At 37.5% G+C, this 17,305-nt stretch overlaps 1 protein-coding gene across 1 annotated transcript in view; it reads right to left on the bottom strand.

The window, feature by feature from the left end:
* Window positions 1-1,326: 1,326 nt before the first annotated feature.
* Window positions 1,327-17,305, bottom strand: part of MEI4 (meiotic double-stranded break formation protein 4) — a 202,866-nt gene continuing 186,887 nt past the window's right edge. The window contains exon 6 of the mRNA XM_067702735.1: window positions 1,327-2,016. Within this exon, the coding sequence (XP_067558836.1) occupies window positions 1,747-2,016 (270 nt within the window). The 3' untranslated portion in view covers window positions 1,327-1,746. The remainder of the gene's footprint in view (window positions 2,017-17,305) is intronic.

Here is a 17,305-nt window from a genome sequence, read left to right on the forward strand (position 1 = left end):
CCCAGACTGGGGCCCGAACTCGTGTCCCCTGCATCGGCAGGCGGACTCTTAACCACTGCGCCACCAGGGAAGCCCAGTAGTTGATTCTTAAAACAACTTAGAGCACTTTCATATTAAATGAAAGACAAATAAGAGGCCAACATCATTTCCTATGTGTCAATCATATTCCACTCAAGGTGGAGGGTACTTCCCTGTCTCTTTCCTCTGGGCTTGACCCTTTGAAGTAACTCGGCCCAGGCATGTGGGCAGGAGTAACAGTGTGTGATTTCTCAGCCGAGCCCTTTTGCTCTTGCCCAGGGTAAGCACATGTGGAAGAGAACAAAGCCCAATCTGTAAAATGGAACCTTGCCCAGTGGGAGCTGCCAATGCAGGAGAGTTTTCCAGCAGCGCCCAGATGAACTGACCCTGTAGCAACCTACAGATAGCTGAGAAGAAAGACTTATTGCTGTATACCACTAAGATTTTGTGGTTCTTTGTTACATAATACATTTTGTTTCAGTATTATAAAAAAGGCTTTATCTTTTCTAGTGATAGAAAGCTAGAAATAACTCCACAAATGTGTGTCAGATAATGATACAATTTTATATAAATTGTTTTTTAATACCAGTGACATTCAGAAATGGTAATTAACTTATATACAATATCACATACAATTAATAAAGCAAATTTGTATTTTTTGTGCCTTAAATTGCACTATAGGAAAGTAAATAATGTGTTCTCATTAAGTTAGTTGTTTATGATTTTAATAATTGAATGAAAGTCAATGAAATTGTGTGACTGGAAAATTCAACGAATATGTTCATAAGTATAAATATACTTTCAATAAATATAAAGTATATTTCTAGACAGATGTTAGACTTAATTACACATAAAAACTACATTTTAACAACAGGAATGTTTTATATAATCAACAGAATCGAAACAAACAATTTGTTGAAAACCAAACATTTTTAGCAACTAGTACTTTCAAAAGGACTTGACAAATATGTTGATTTTGTGAAATTAAAGGCCATTAGGTTTACAAATGTTAAGAACTTTTCTCCTTCTACATTGAGTCCCCTCTAAGACAACAGAAAATTATATAAGTGAAACTATTTAAGAAAGAAAAGTTAAAAAAAAATCTTATTGGGCTTCCCTGGTGGCGCAGTGGTTGAGAGTCCGCCTGCCAATGTGGGGGACACGGGTTCGTGCCCTGGTCCAGGAAGATCCCACGTGCTGTGGAGCGGCTGGGCCCGTGAGCCATGGCCGCTGAGCCTGCGCGTCCAGAGCCTGTGCTCTGGCAACAGGAGAGGCCACAACAGTGAGAGGCCCGCGTACTGCAAAAAAAAAAAATCTCATTTATAACCACTTATTTTAAATGCTCTGTTGATAAAGTAACAAAACATAAGATCTCGTCTGTTACCTTTTAGCATCTATTACATGAAAATCTTTTAAAATCTCATTTTTTAATAAAAGACAATTAATGGTCCATTTTAGAGAATAACAGAGCTAGACTCTATTGAGTAACATATTGTAAGGTATCGTTCCGTAAGAATAAGGAGGGCATTCTCAACTGAAACTGGCTGATTTTAGTATAGAAATATGACTAATAATCTTTTATACACAATTTAAGACTATTAAATTGAATTAATGATTATATTTAGAGATGCATTTAAAATGCTCATTTAAAAACATTCTTGAAAATCTGTTAAGCACAAGATCTTCAATAATTTCAACTTTAGTATGCTTCTGATATTTGGTAAATTGCTAAGGAAGTGAGTTATTTTCAACAGTTCCTGTCTCTACTGAGTTCAAGAGAGTGCCCAGTCTCCATAAATAAAAAGTAAATAAAGGAAATGCATCAGAGAGTTGCAAAATAGTTTCATCATGCTTCTGAAGAAATTTCTTGATTTCTTGGTCCTCATGCCCCATTTTTGAAGCGTTGCCTTCTTCGGTTTCCTTCTGAAGAAGTTGTTCCAGAACGCAGAAAACAGAGAAAATATTTTCATAGCGTGTCACGTCGTAACTGGCTTGCACCTACAGAAAAACAACAAACTAATAAGAGCCTACCGTATAGCACAGGGAACTCTACTCAGTGCTCTGCAGTGACCTAAATGAGAAGGAAATCCAAAAAAGAGGGGATATATGTATATGTATAGCTGATTCACTTTGCTTTACAGTATAAACTAATACAATGTTGCACAATACTGTAAAGCAACTGTACTCCAATTTAAAAAAAAAAACTCCTTTAAAAAAGTATTGGTTGTAGCTCAGATCAGCAAAAGCCAAATAAAGAGATCAAATTTTTGAACAAAAAGTAAAATACTTGGCTTATTTAACACCTTCTATCTTCCCGTTCCTCTGATTGGAGTGGGGGGAGAGAGATCAAAAGAGAACATTTCCTCTTCCAATCTTGGTGAATGACTTTTTCTTCTCATGGTTTGCAAAGTTCTGAATCCTTTCCCTACGGTGCTGCTATAATTCGTTACTGAGATGAATCTGCGAATACTCAGCAGAGAGTCTAACACACAACAAATCTTGTGTGTTGAATTCCATGTTTCACCAAAGACTTCCAATACTCCTGTCAATGACAACAAAAGGCTCTTTGGCGGTAGGATTTTAGGAACATGTTTCGAAGTGTAACTCAGTCCTAAAGCAGTTAGGGTTATGACCTGTAAGCGACTAGATGTGATCTCATCCTGAGACTACACAAACTGGGGAAAAGGAGGATTAGATTGTGTGGAATCAGATAGATGGTCATGAGAAGAAATGCAGATGTTTCTTGTAGAAATTATTTGGCCTAGATGGCTGAAAGTGAGAAAAATCAAAGCAAGGCCTAAAAAGTGCACAGTGGAAAGCAGAACATGAGGGGATACAGGAAGCATGTAAAGATATAAACTGGCTTTATCATTTGCTTATTAAGAAATATGTTGGAAACATTCCAACAAATTTATCCACTGTAATAACACATAAATGAAGAAACATTCTGTTAGAGCCCAGAGGAATTATCTTCAGCAAGGTTGTCTGATAAAAGAATAAAACATATACAGATAACTGATACTTTCATTTTCTTGACTGAGGTATAACTGACATTATATTAGTTTCATGTGTACAATGTAATGATTCAATATTTGTATATGCTGCAAAATGATCATCAAAATAAGTCCATTTAAAATCCATCAGCCTACATAGTTACAAAATTTTTCTTGTGATATTTTAAGATTGACTCTCCTAGCCACTTTCAAACATGCAATACAGTATTATTAACTATAGTCATCATGTTGTATATTACATCCCCATGATTTATTCATTTTGTAATGAAATCTATACCTTGTGACTCCCTTCACCCATTTTGCCCCCTACCCTCACCTCAGGTAACCCCCAATCTGTTTTCCATATCCAGGAGCTCAGTTGTTTGTTTTTCGGTTTCACATATAAAAGAGATCACACAGAAATTATCTTTTACTATTTGACTTATCTCACTTAGCATAATGCCTCAAGGTCCATCCACATGTTGCAAATGGAATGACTTCATTCTTTTTTACAGCTGAATAATAGTCCATTTTACATACATATATGTGTGTGTGTGTGTGTGTATATGTATATATATACCCCACCTTTTCTTTATTCATCCATCGACAACATTTAGGTTGTTTCCATGTCTTGGCTATTTGGCTGTTGTAAATAATGCTGCAATGGACACAGGGGTGCAGTGCATATATCTTTTCTAATTAGTGTTTCAAATTAGTTAATACGAATAGAAGTGGAACTGTTGGATCAGACAGTAGTTCTATTTTTAATTTTTTTTTAACATCTTTATTGGGGTATAATTGCTTTACAATGGTGTGTTAGTTTCTGCTTTATAACAAAGTGAATCAGTCATACATAAACATATGTTCCCATATGTCTTCCCTCTTGCGTCTCCCTCCCTCCCACCCTCCCTATCCCACCCCTCCAGGCTGTCACAAAGCACCGAGCCAATATCCCTGTGCCATGCAGCTGCTTCCCACTAGCTATCTACCTTACTACGTTTGTTAGTGTGTATATGTCCAAAACTCTCTCTTGCCCTGTCACAGCTCACCCTTCCCCCTCCCCATAACCTCAAGTCCGTTCTCTAGGAGGACTGTGTCTTTATTCCTGCCTTACCCCTAGGTTCTTCATGACATTTTTTTTTTCCTTAAATTCCATATATATGTGTTAGCATACAGTATTTGTCTTTTTCTTTCTGACTTACTTCACTCTGTATGACAGACTCTAGGTCTATCCACCTCATTACAAATAGCTCAATGTCGTCTCTTTTTATGGCTGAGTAATATTCCATTGTATATATGTGCCACATCTTCCTTATCCATTCATGCGATGATGGGCACTTAGGTTGTTTCCATCTCCGGGCTATTGTAAATAGAGCTGCAATGAACATTTTGGTACATGACTCTTTTTGAATTACGGTTTTCTCAGGGTATATGCCCAGTAGTGGGATTGCTGGGTCATATGGTAGTTCTATTTGTAGTTTTTTAAGGAACCTCCATACTGTTCTCCATAGTGGCTGTACCAATTCACATTCCCACCAGCAGTGCAAGACTGTTCCCTTTTCTCCACACCCTCTCCAGCATTTATTGCTTCTAGATTTTTTGATGATGGCCATTCTGACTGGTGTGAGATGATATCTCATTGTAGTTTTGATTTGCATTTCTCTAATGATTAACGATGTTGAGCTTTCTTTCAGGTGTTTGTTGGCAGTCTGTATATCTTCTTTGGACAAATGTCTATTTAGGTCTTCTGCCCATTTTTGGATTGGGTTGTTTGTTTTTTTGTTATTGAGCTGCATGAGCTGCTTGTAAATTTTGGAGATTAATCCTTTGTCAGTTGCTTCATTTGCAAATATTTTCTCCCATTCTTAGGGTTGTCTTTTGGTCTTGTTTATGGTTTCCTTTGCTGTGCAAAAGCTTTGAAGTTTCATTAGGTCCCATTTGTTTATTTTTGTTTTTATTTCCATTTCTCTAGGAGGTGGGTGAAAAAGAATCTTGCTGTGATGTATGTCATAGAGTGTTCTGCCTATGTTTTCCTCTAAGAGTTTGATAGTTTCTGGCCTTACATTTAGGTCTTTAATCCATTTTGAGCTTATTTTTGTGTATGGTGTTAGGGACTGATCTAATCTCATACTTTTACATGTACCTGTCCAGTTTTCCCAGCACCACTTATTGAAGAGACTGTCCTTTCTCCACTGTACATTCCTGCCACCTTTATCAAAGATAAGGTGTCCATATGTGCGTGGGTTTATCTCTGGGCTTTCTATCCTGTTCCATTGATCCATCTTTCTGTTTTTGTGCCAGTACCATACCGTCTTGATAACTGTAGCTTTGTAGTATAGTCTGAAGTCAGGGAGCCTGATTCCTCCAGTTCCTTTTTTCGTTCTCAAGATTGCTTTGGCTTTTCGGGGTCTTTTGTGTTTCCATACAAATTGCAAATTTTTTGTTCTAGTTCTGTGAAAAATGCCAGTGGTAGTTTCATAGGGATTGCATTGAATCTATAGATTGCATTGGGTAGTAGAGTCATTTTCACAATGTGGATTCTTCCAATCCAAGAACATGGTATATCTCTCCATCTATTTGTATCATCTTTAATTTCTTTCATCAGTGTCTTATAATTTTCTGCATACAGGTCTTTTGTCTCCTTAGGTAGGTTTACTCCTAGATATTTTACTCTTTTTGTTGCAATGGTAAATGGGAGTGTTTTCTTCATTTCACTTTCAGATTTTTCATCATTAGTGTATTTAAGAGATTTCTGTGCATTAATTTTGTATCCTGCAGATTTACCAAATTCATTGATTAGCTCTAGTAGTTTTCTGGTGGCATCTTTAGGATTCTCTATGTATAGTATCATGTCATCTGCAAATAGTGACAGCTTTACTTCTTTTCCAATTTGGATTCCTTTTATTTCCTTTTCTTCTCTGATTGCTGTGGCTAAAACTTCCAAAACTATATTGAATAAGAGTGGTGAGAGTGGGCAACCTTGTCTTGTTCCTGATCTTAGTGGAAATGGTTTCAGTGTTTCACCATTGAGGATGATGTTGGCTGTGGGTTTGTCGTATATGGCCTTTATTATGTTGAGGAAAGTTCCTTCTATGCCTACTTTCTGCAGGGTTTTTATCATAAATGGGCGTTGAATTTTGTCAAAAGCTTTCTCTGCATCTATTGAGATGATCATATGGTTTTTCTCCTTCAATTTGTTAATATGGTTTATCATGTTGATAGATTTGCATATATTGAAGAATCCTGCATTCCTGGAATAAACCCCACTTGGTCATGGTGTATGATCCTTTTAATGTGCTGTTGGATTCTGTTTGCTAGTATTTTCTTGAGGATTTTTGCATCTGTGTTCATCAGTGATATTGGCCTGTAGTTTTCTGACTTTGTGACATCCTTGTCTGGTTTTGGTATCAAGGTGATGGTGGCCTTGTAGAAGGAATTTGGGAGTGTTCCTCCCTCTGCTATATTTTGGAAGAGTTTGAGAAGGATAGGTGTTAGCTCTTCTCTAAATGTTTGATAGAAATCGCCTGTGAAGCCATCTGGTCCTGGGCTTTTGTTTGTTGGAAGATTTTTAATCACACTTTCAATTTCAGTGCTTGTGATTGGTCTGTTCATATTTTCTGTTTCTTCCTGATTCAGTCTTGGCAGGTTGTGCATTTCTAAGAATTTGTCCATTTCTTCCAGATTGTCCATTTTATTGGCATAGAGTTGCTTGTAGTAATCTCTCATGATCTTTTGTATTTCTGCAGTGTCAGTTGTTACCTCTCCTTTTTCATTTCTAATTCTATTGATTTGAGTCTTCTCCCTTTTTTTCTTGATGAGTCTGGCTAGTGGTTTATCTATTTTGTTTATCTTCTCAAAGAACCAGCTTTTAGTTTTATTGATCTTTGCTATTGTTTCTTTCATTTCTTTTTCATTTATTTCTGATCTGATTTTTGTGATTTCTTTCCTTCTGGTAGCTTTGAGGTTTTTTGGTTCTTCTTTCTCTAATTGCTTGAGGTGCAAGGTTAGGTTGTTTATTCGAGATGTTTCCTGCTTCTTAAGGTGGGCTTGTATTGCTATAAACTTCCCCCTTAGAACTGCTTTTGCTGCATCCCATAGGTTTTGGGTCGTTGTGTCTCCATTGTCATTTGTTTCTAGGTATTTTTTGATTTCCTCTTTGATTTCTTCAGTGATCACTTCATTATTAAGTAGTGTATTGTTTAGCCTCCATGTGTTTGTATTTTTTACAGATCTTTTCCTGTAATTGATATCTAGTCTCATGGCGTTGTGATCAGAAAAGATACTTGATACAATTTCAATTTTCTTAAATTTACCAAGGCTTGATTTGTGACCCAAGATATGATCTATCCTGGAGAATGTTCCATGAGCACTTGAGAAAAATGTGTATTCTGTTGTTTTTGGATGGAGTGTCCTATAAATATCAATTAAGTCCATCTTGTTTAATGTATCATTTAAAGCTTGTGTTTCCTTATTTATTTTCATTTTGGATGATCTGTCCATGGGTGAAAGTGGGGTGTTTAAGTCCCCTACTATGAATGTGTTACTGTCGATTTCCCCTTTTATTGCTGTTAGTATTTGCCTTATGTATTGAGGTGCTCCTATGTTGGGTGCATAAATATTTACAATTGTTATATCTTCTTGGATCGATCCCTTGATCATTATGTAGTGTCCTTCTTTGTCTCTTTTAATAGTCCTTATTTTAAAGTCTATTTTGTGTGATATGAGAATTGCTACTCCAGCTTTCTTTTGGTTTCCATTTGCATGGAATATCTTTTTCCATCCCCTTATTTTCAGTCTGTATGTGTCTCTAGGTCTGAAGTGGGTCTCCTGTAGACAGCATATATAAGGGTCTTGTTTTTGTATCCATTCAGCTAATCTGTGTCTTTTGGTGGCAGCATTTAGTCCATTTACATTTAAGGTAATTATCGATATGTATGTTCCTATTCCCATTTTCTAAATTGTTTTGGGTTCGTTATTATAGGTCTTTTCCTTCTCTTGTGTTTCTTGCCTAGAGAAGATCCTTTAGCATTTGTTGTAAAGCTGGTTTGGTGGTGCTGAACTCTCTCAGCTTTTGCTTGTCTGTAAAAGTTTTAATTTCTCCATCAAATCTGAATGAGATCCTTGCTGGGTAAAGTAATCTTGGTTTCAGGTTTTTCTCCTTCATCACTTTCAGTATGTCCTGCCATTCCCTCTGGCTTCCAGAGTTTCTGCTAAGAGATCAGCTATTAACCTAATGGGGATTCCCTTACGTGTTATGTGTTGTTTTTCCCTTGCTGCTTTTAATATGCTTTCTTTGTATTTAATATTTGACAGTTTGATTAATATGTGTCTTGGCGTATTTCTCTTTGGATTTATCCTGTATGGGACTCTCTGTGCTTCCTGGACTTGATTAACTATTTCCTTTCCCATATTAGGGAAGTTTTCAACTATAATCTCTTCAAATGTTTTCTCAGTCCCTTTCTTTTTCTCTTCTTCTTCTGGAACCCCTATAATTCGAATGTTGGTGCGTTTAATGTTGTCCCAGACGTCTCTGAGACTGTCCTCAGTTCTTTTCATTCTTTTTTCTTTATTCTGCTCTGCAGTAGTTATTTCCACTATTTTATCTTCCAGGTCACTTATCTGTTTTTCTGCCTCAGTTATTCTGCTATTGATCCCATCTAGAGTACTTTTAATTTCATTTATCTATTTTTAATTTTTTGAGGGATCTCCATACTGTTTTCCATAGTGGCTTCACCAGTTTTCATTCCCACCAGCAGGTGCACAAGGGTTCCCTTTTTCTCTACATCTTCACATTATTTGTTATTTCTTGTCTTTTTGATAATAACCATCCTAACAGGTGTAAGGTGATAGCTCATTGTGGCTTTAATTTGCATTTCCCTGATGACTAGTTATGTTGGGAATCCTGTCATGTACCTGCTGGCCATGTGTACATCTTCTTTGGAAAAACATCTATTCAGCTCCTCTGCCCATTTTTTAATTGGATGGTTTTTTGCTATTGAGATATATGAGTTCTTTATATATTTTGGATATTAACCTCTTAAGAGGTATATGATTTGCAAACATTTTCTCCCATTCAGTAGGTTGCCTTTTCATTTTGTTGACTTTCCTTGCTTTGCTGAAGCTTTTTAAAAGTTTGAAGTAGCCCCAGGTTGATTTTTGCTTTTGGTGTCAATCCAAAAAATAATTGCCAAGACCAATGTCAAGGCACTCACTGCCTATGTTTCTTCCAGGACTTTTATGGGTGTAAAGCAGGCAGAGTATGTCTTGGTCCCTTTCCATTTGCTTGGAGAATCTCACTTTGGGCATGTTTAGCTCTGCTTCCAGGTGGGCTGGGGTTCCCTGTAGTGTCCCATTGCTTTACTTTGTTTGGGACTTTGCTTTTACCAGAATTTATCTGTCTTGGGTTCCACCTTTATCCCAAATGCCTATTCTCATAATATTAATTGGATAAACTCTTTTGCTCCAAGATATTTACATCTCATAGAACATTAACTTGAAATGAACTCCTCCATTTAGAGACAGTATACATTTAACTTACACCCCTTAGCAGCCCTCCAGCTCACCGTGACCCAGATGGCATGTCTGTGGGGGAGGTCTTTCCTGTAGTTCCCGAATTTTATCACACTGGCAGCCGCCTGCTCTGCCTAATCATATGTTCAGACACTTTCTGAAATAGTGCATAAGCTGAATAAAAGCTAAAATAAATGGAATTAAGATGACAGCTGATACCCTTCTACTATATTTTGGTGTAAGTTTTACATTCTCACTGTCAAATTAGACTGAACAGCACCAGTACTGGAAAATCCCCAACACAGGTGAAACATACTCACCTGGAAAATGCCCACGTGTTTTGCCTGAACACCTACCAGGAATACTGAATGAAGCCCAGTACACAAGCATGATGGCTCTGTACATCCAATAGAAAGCGATCAATTTGTCTCTCTATCTGGGTCTTTCTGAACTGAAGGACTCCTGAGAGGCAGCTTCGATAGTCCCATGACTACTTCTTATACCTAATCCCATTTTATACAGTAGGAGACTTTCAGAAGAGGAAATACTTTCCTGGTAGGAAAATCACCATGTATTTTTGTAGGTCACTTTTAGAATTAAATATTTCTTATGATTATTTTTCTATTTCTGAGTTGGGCTTGAGAAAGTCAAAGTATCCAAATATTTATTTAAATAGTAAAAAAAAAATAATATTTCTTTACATGCTGCAAAATTTTACTTCAAAACTTAGATTATGAAATTAAGGCTATAGACAAATGGTGCCAGTTTCCTAATTGTTGTTTCAGTTGAAATTCAGTCAAGGTTAACTTGATATTTTTATAAAGACTTATTATCCTTGAAGCAGATGTATCTACTTGCTTACTCCATACCCACTTCTCCCTCATTTTTCATCAACAGAACCCCAGTTTTGTTCAGAATGACAACAGATCAACAAAAAATGTATATTTTCCAGTCTCTCTTAAGGCTAATTCTGGTCAAAGAAATGGAAATATAAGTAACTGGGTGGGGCTTCTGGGAAAGTGCTTTAATAGCAGGCAAAATCTGGTGGAATGCACTTTTGCCTTCTCTCTTCACCATTGGTCCTGCTTGGAACTACACATGTAATGCTTGGAGGTCCAGCAGCCTTGTTGTGAGCCTGAGGATGAAGGCTGCCCATGGATAAGTAGAAAGGGCCAGATTCTGGATGGCATTGTGCAGCTCAATATACCCACGCAGGATGGCTGTACCTTCCTGCACTGTGCTGGGGCTCCCTTCTTCCATTTTGGTCTTTTAGAATCGGAAGCTTGAGACTTGATCTGGGCAGGAAGGAAGCTCTTAAGTTTCCTTTGTCTTGGAAAGGTGCTGCAGACACAGAAGGGACAGCGATGGCTAAAGGGACAAAAACAGTCACACTCCTTGGCAGCTGGTCATGTGGCAAAAGGACTGTACATGGAAGGTGTGGCTTGCAGTTTGGATGCTTATATATAATGCTGAAAAATATGAACATGTAAATAGTTCACTAAATTCAACACTTTGACAATTTAAGTGTGCTAACCAAGGGCATGCAGAAGTGCAGTCTGACTCTTTCAGAACTAAGCATGCTGCTACGGAAAGGGTAAAAAAAAAAAGCCACGACATTTTTCTTATTGCTCCAAATGTAAGAGATGAAGGAGAAAACTGGATCGTTAAAGGGCAGAAAACCAAGTCAAAGAGTACAGGTGCATGGCCTAAATGTTCAATTAAATGTTCACGGAATATAATATGCCATCGGCTCAGTATCCCACATGCCAGATTTTATTAGACAGAAGCAATAAGTAAGATACAATTAAGACAAGCAGTTTCTAAAAGAATGAATTCAGCACAGTACTTCAAAGGAAAAGGTCAGTTGTCTACCTGATAATTAAGTGAAAAACTTACCCCTGAGTTTTAATAACTTAGCCTTTTTTATCTACTAGAAGGCAGTAGATTTCAGTCAAGGAGCTGAGGAGGATAAAAGTTAACTCTCTAGCAGCTGTTTACTAAGCAGCTTGCAGCTTCTGAAGCACACGAGAAGATACTGGAAGAGCCCAGTGCGATACTGCACGTGACCATGCTAGCAACCGTGCCTGAGAACAGAGTAGGAGAACCACATGCATATTATATATCATCTATATAAAATATAAATCACACACACACACACAAAATCAATGAACTTATGGTTACAATAGAACCCTGGCAACCTGGGTGCCAGACCCATACCGAGGGAGTATAAGGCAAAAGGCTGATCAGAGCAGAGTGTAGTTAGCTAATTAGGGAAGATTTCCTAGGGATCAATTGTGGGCCAAGGCCCAAAGGGAGTGAGGGGTATAGATGGTGAATCACCTTTTGATCAAAGTGTCAGGTCAAAAAGAATAAAAAGGATTCAATGGATATTAATCCATTTTGCTTTAACAGATACTGGTATAGTTATCTGCCTAAAATGTTGCATCCTACAGACTGGCTCTAAGAGGCTAATGTCTAATTTGTAGGTAACTTAGATGAAAAATCCTAAACTATTAAAATGACTAGCATTTAGGATCTTGATATTTTGCCATGTTTCCAGTGGGAAGTAGTTTAATCTTTCAGTATAAATCTGAAAGATTTATACATAAAAATATCAATGAAAGGAATAGACATAAAATAATTTTTTAAAAATCTGTCATAATTAGCCTTGTTTAAAGATGATGGTTTTCTCATGAACCAATTTTACCTACTTTTCTCAAATCTGTTTCTGGAGGCTGAATATTAAGAACACAGCACAGGATCACAAATTTTCAAATAAGAAAATTATCATTTATCATTTATCATCATTATCGTCATCATCATCATCGTTATGTTTTTACCCAAAGTGAAAAAGATATCATCCCTATCCATAAGGTACTTTGAACCTAGAGGAAAGCTACTGGTATTATTCAAGTACTGTACTATGGTCAACTGTTGGGGGCATTTCACGTTCACTGTGAACTGTTCCTGTAGAGATGTGTAAGAACCTGATGATGCACCTTCACCTACTTTCCTCTACCAAGAAAATCCTTCATGAATAGCAGTCATCTAGCAGACAATTCCTTTTTGCATAGAAGGGTGGTAACAAGGAACCTAAATGTGAGACAATTATTTTAAAGTCTTTCTGATATGAGAAGGCCCCGAAGTAGGCGTAGGTGTGGGTTAAACACGGCATCTTATAGGAAATAGAAAAAGGTCCAGTTATTTGACTAGTGTGAGGTGAATCAACTTGTTCATCTATTCTAGTGGTAGGTTGGTAAAAATGACCTTCTAAGCAGTACACCCTTTTGGTGACTAACTCAATAACATCACAGATTAAACCCCAAGTGCTTTAAATTTTATATTTGCACATTTCTCTGGGGAAATCTCCTGTGGTTTGACTCCAATTCATCCCTTTCTTGGTCATCAGAATAGCAGATTGTTGGACATAATAATAAGATAGATCCCACATCAATTTTAATTCTCAAATCTCTTTGTGTAAAGAACAGAGAGTTCCCAATACAGGGAGAAAGCATTTCTTCTATGAGATCCCCTGAGTCAACTTGAAGTAGCTTTACCCGGCATCCCCACTGCTTTCTTAGGATCTGCGCCCTTAATTATGGGGTCATCAACCCCACTCAGAGAAACTTTATCACTACTTTATACCACAATATTAAACTTAGTCTCAGGCTGGAAATGCCTTTCAGGCATTTTGAGAAGCAAACATCATTTATTTGTCTGGACTTCCATCACAGTAGTTCTTGACAAAGCAGTACAAACCGGATGACTTTGTTATTATTCTGAGAGTCTATTAAGTGAAAGAGCAGGGCTCACAGACTGGAATAAAAGTAGCTGAATTCATTAAGGATGAATTTAGCTGCGAATACTTAGCACTTTATGACGTTATGTTTCTGCCTGCCTCACACGCACCTCCTCTCTTGCTTCAGTCCTGTTACAAGCACTGATTGGGTACCTGCAAATGCCAGACCCCACCGTGAGTGCTGAGAACGCAGAGGTGAATAGGACAGGATCCCTACCTGTAGGAGAGCTCCTCGCATGCCTCTAGGGAGACAAAGAAGTAGAAAATAATGGCAATGCAGAGTGCGTGCATGCTATACGGGCTATAGAGGAACTCTAAAGATAGCTGAGTCACCTGTGTGAGACGACGCTGAAGGGCAGGAAATGAGTTAGTCGTGAACGATCACCCTGTAGGCTCAGCTCCTGCTGGATGGGATGGCAGGATTCTTTTGCAGAGGTGACTTGAAAGTTATCGTCAGCACAGGCCAACACCTGTTTGGCTTCCACCACAGGGCTCTCAGTCTCTGGTCGTTCAGTATGTGCTGGGGCAAGGGAGCAGCAGAGAGCTTAAAGGGGGGAGTTGGGAGGTGTCAGCATTCTCTGCAACAGCTCACTCGGCACAGACCCCACCTCTCAGCCTTCTTTAAGGCAGTGGAACCAGACCCATCTGACTGGTACATGCAGTCAAAGGCCAAGTCAGGCCTATATGTTAAGAAAATCTTACAGACTGTGTTTGGTTCCATGAGGTCTATGGTTACTTTCATGCCTGACACTTATCTTCCTGAAGGAAGGCACGGAGAACAAGAGAAATGACGGAAGTATAATTCGTCATTATTATACCTTACAGCAGAGAGAATGCACCGCTTCACTAAGTGAAGCCACCACCGCCATGCAGTTGAGACACCACGTGAGTAGAAGAAATCAGAGCTGGTGAAATGTCTGATATATATTAGAAACAGAGATCCAGATGGCCGTTATTTATGGCAAACACACGTCCAAATAGCCGGTGGGGATAAAATCAACAAGAAACTTTCCTCTTTAGGACTCTATAAAGACTATCCAAGACAGCATCAAAACCTGCGCAACCAGGCAGAAGGCAGAAACCAGATTTGCTGGAGTAGAATCGATGACCACCCAGACTAAAAAAGAATCTAGAGGCTGCTTAGCTAAGCGTTGATAAATGTGCCAAAGTAAGCAAGAAATGTAGATACATTTTTAAGAGCACTGGATCCAAAGCCTAAGATTAGTGACAACAGGGGGTGGACTCATAAGTGACCAGATCTTTTCCAGTACTTTTGTTTGGAAACTGAAAGCTAACTTTGGCCTCAGATAAATCTACTAATTATCTCCCAAAGCACAACTGAACGGGGTTGTATTTGCAGAAATTAAAAGCCAACACATTTGTCCCTTTTTCTTCCTATTTTAAACTTGTGTCACCACTGATTCAATGAAATCATTTTATCAGAACTTGCTTTCAAAGGCTAAGTGAAACTGCACAGCACCCAGGAAAGTCTGGAAACACAAAAGAGAAAAAACTGAATGTTTTCATGAACACTTATTGACATAGAGACTATGTCTGTAGCAAAGTGAGTACTGCATTTCTTGTTCTTTTGTTTTTTTAAAAATCAACTGACCACCACTTCTTTTTTTAAAAATCAGATTTTTTGAGATACAATTGACATACAGTAAAATTTACCCTTTTTAAGGTGTTTAGTATCATGAATTTGATAAGTTACTTTTAAGAACAAAGAAATGTCATAATAGAAATAATCTTTGAACAAAAGAAAAAGCAATCATGCTATAGCCATGTGATATTGTTTAACAACATTTTAAATGTTTTGCTACCTTCTAGTTGATTTATTAAAATATATATAAAACATTTAGTGTTTTTTTTACTACTATATGAAATACTTCTATAACCATGATTATAATAACTATAATTTGTTACTTGAAGATACTCTAGAGAATTTTTTTAAAAGAAAAGATCCATATGCAATGCAGAAAGTTTAGGACAAGGCACTAGACTTCCAACTATGAGACAGTTATCTGGTTTGACTATTTTCATTACCTTTGTGCTGAGAGGCTGCTGGGGAAATTTATCTGTTACAAAAGTGCTAAGTGGTTCTACAGAAAGCTTTGGTATGTTAGTGCTGGTGAAAGTCGCTACCTGATGACAAATGTAAAGAAAGGAATATAGAACCAGAGGACCTAACCTTCCGTGTCTCCTTCAAAGAACATCTCCTCAGTAGCTACAGCCAACCATATGCTGAGATGGAAATTATACAAAGATGACTAGAAGTATGGCTTCATATCCTTTAGGCATCACGGTTCAAGGTAGAATTACATATGGGAATAAGCATAATACAATGGGATGTATATTGTAAGAGTGTTCTTGTAATTTGCATTGCTCCTGGATGAGTTACAGTCAAAAACATGAAGAATGCTCTCAGCACATAATCTCAATGGAGAATGCTAAATGCCTCTGTTTTAAACTAGCAATGGCTTACAAGGAAAATTAAATACGTTATGGGGAATTAAGTTAACTTAAATGCACTGAAAATAAAACAAGTGGGAGAACTCAGTATACATATATTAATATACAGGTTATAAAAGTGTTTCTCATCTTTTTTAGATACATGTTCCAAAACGAAAATCAAGTATTCTGAGGAGTACCCACATTTGTAAGACAGATCAATTACTTTGCTTAACCAGTACTGTATGCACTTGGTTATATGCTTTATAAGCAATTATTTTCAGGAAAAAAAAAACGTTCCCAAGTAAGTTGACTATCATTGGTTAATTTCAAAGAAATGTTTAAAATAAACGCTGACCACATTTTAAATGTAACTGTATTTGTTTCTGAATTTTAGTCTGAAATTACAATAAATTTTACCTTTTTTAGAAACTAAACTATGCCGCTAACATTAGAAAAGTGATTGATTCTTTATTCAAACTTAACCCCAAAATGTAATATCTGGATCTGATATAAAAATGACATTAAAACTTTAAGATGATATATTTCACTAATGCAACCAAAAAACTCTCCAAATACTTCAAGAAAGTGGCTTCAGCAATGAAAAATGAGTATTTCGTTCAAAACCTTTTTCATACTCTAATTTATAATGTAAGGAAATACAGCAGTTTCTTGTAAAATGTTCCACTTCGGGGGAATAAGAAGCCAACTTCTCCGGATGTCTAACTTCCAGACATCAGGTATCTTGGAATTTGCAGACCCTGAGACAGTGAAATGTCCACTAGGAGACAGTTCCTGGTGGACTGTGCAGTGACTCTGCAGGAGGGTCTCGGGTCCTCACTCAGATCCTCTCAACTCACTTCAGGGGCTCATTCTGGAGGTAACAAGGACAGAGGAGGAAGTCCTGCTAGAGGAAAGCAAAAGAAGTGAGAACTGACAGCAAAGGAACAACTATAGAACTCAGACTGGATCTTCTAAAATGGAAAAGGAGCTCCGTATGCTTGAATGTGCCTCCAAGGACATAACTAACACCGCACAGTTCAAAAGCAGATGATGGGTATGACAAATGTATAAATGATGCTTGATTCATTCAGTTTAATAAATTGAATTTACTATAGCATTCCATTAAAATGTTAAAGTTTAAAAAGTATCTTATTCATGTGGGAAATTTTCTTATGCAGAATAATTAACTTTTGTAGTGATTTTAGAAGACGTGATGTATCATCAAATAACGTTACTTATTTTAGCGTAACTAATATGTTCCTGAGCATTATCCACAGAAAATTACTACAAAATAGTTTTTCTTGGCAAGTATACTAGAAAGTTTAGTAGCGGTGTCTTTTCAAAGATACACTGCGTTTTAAGAAAACTCAGAGAGGAGGCGGAGGGAAAGATGGCAGAAGAGTAAGACGCGGAGATCACCTTCCTCCCCACAGATACACCAGAAATACATCTACACGTGGAACAACTCCTACAGAACACCTACTGAACGCTGGCAGAAGACCTCAGACTTCCCAAAAGGCAAGAAACTCCC

Source organism: Pseudorca crassidens, chromosome 13 (genome assembly GCF_039906515.1).
Source record: "Pseudorca crassidens isolate mPseCra1 chromosome 13, mPseCra1.hap1, whole genome shotgun sequence".
Taxonomy (NCBI): Eukaryota; Metazoa; Chordata; class Mammalia; order Artiodactyla; family Delphinidae; genus Pseudorca; species Pseudorca crassidens.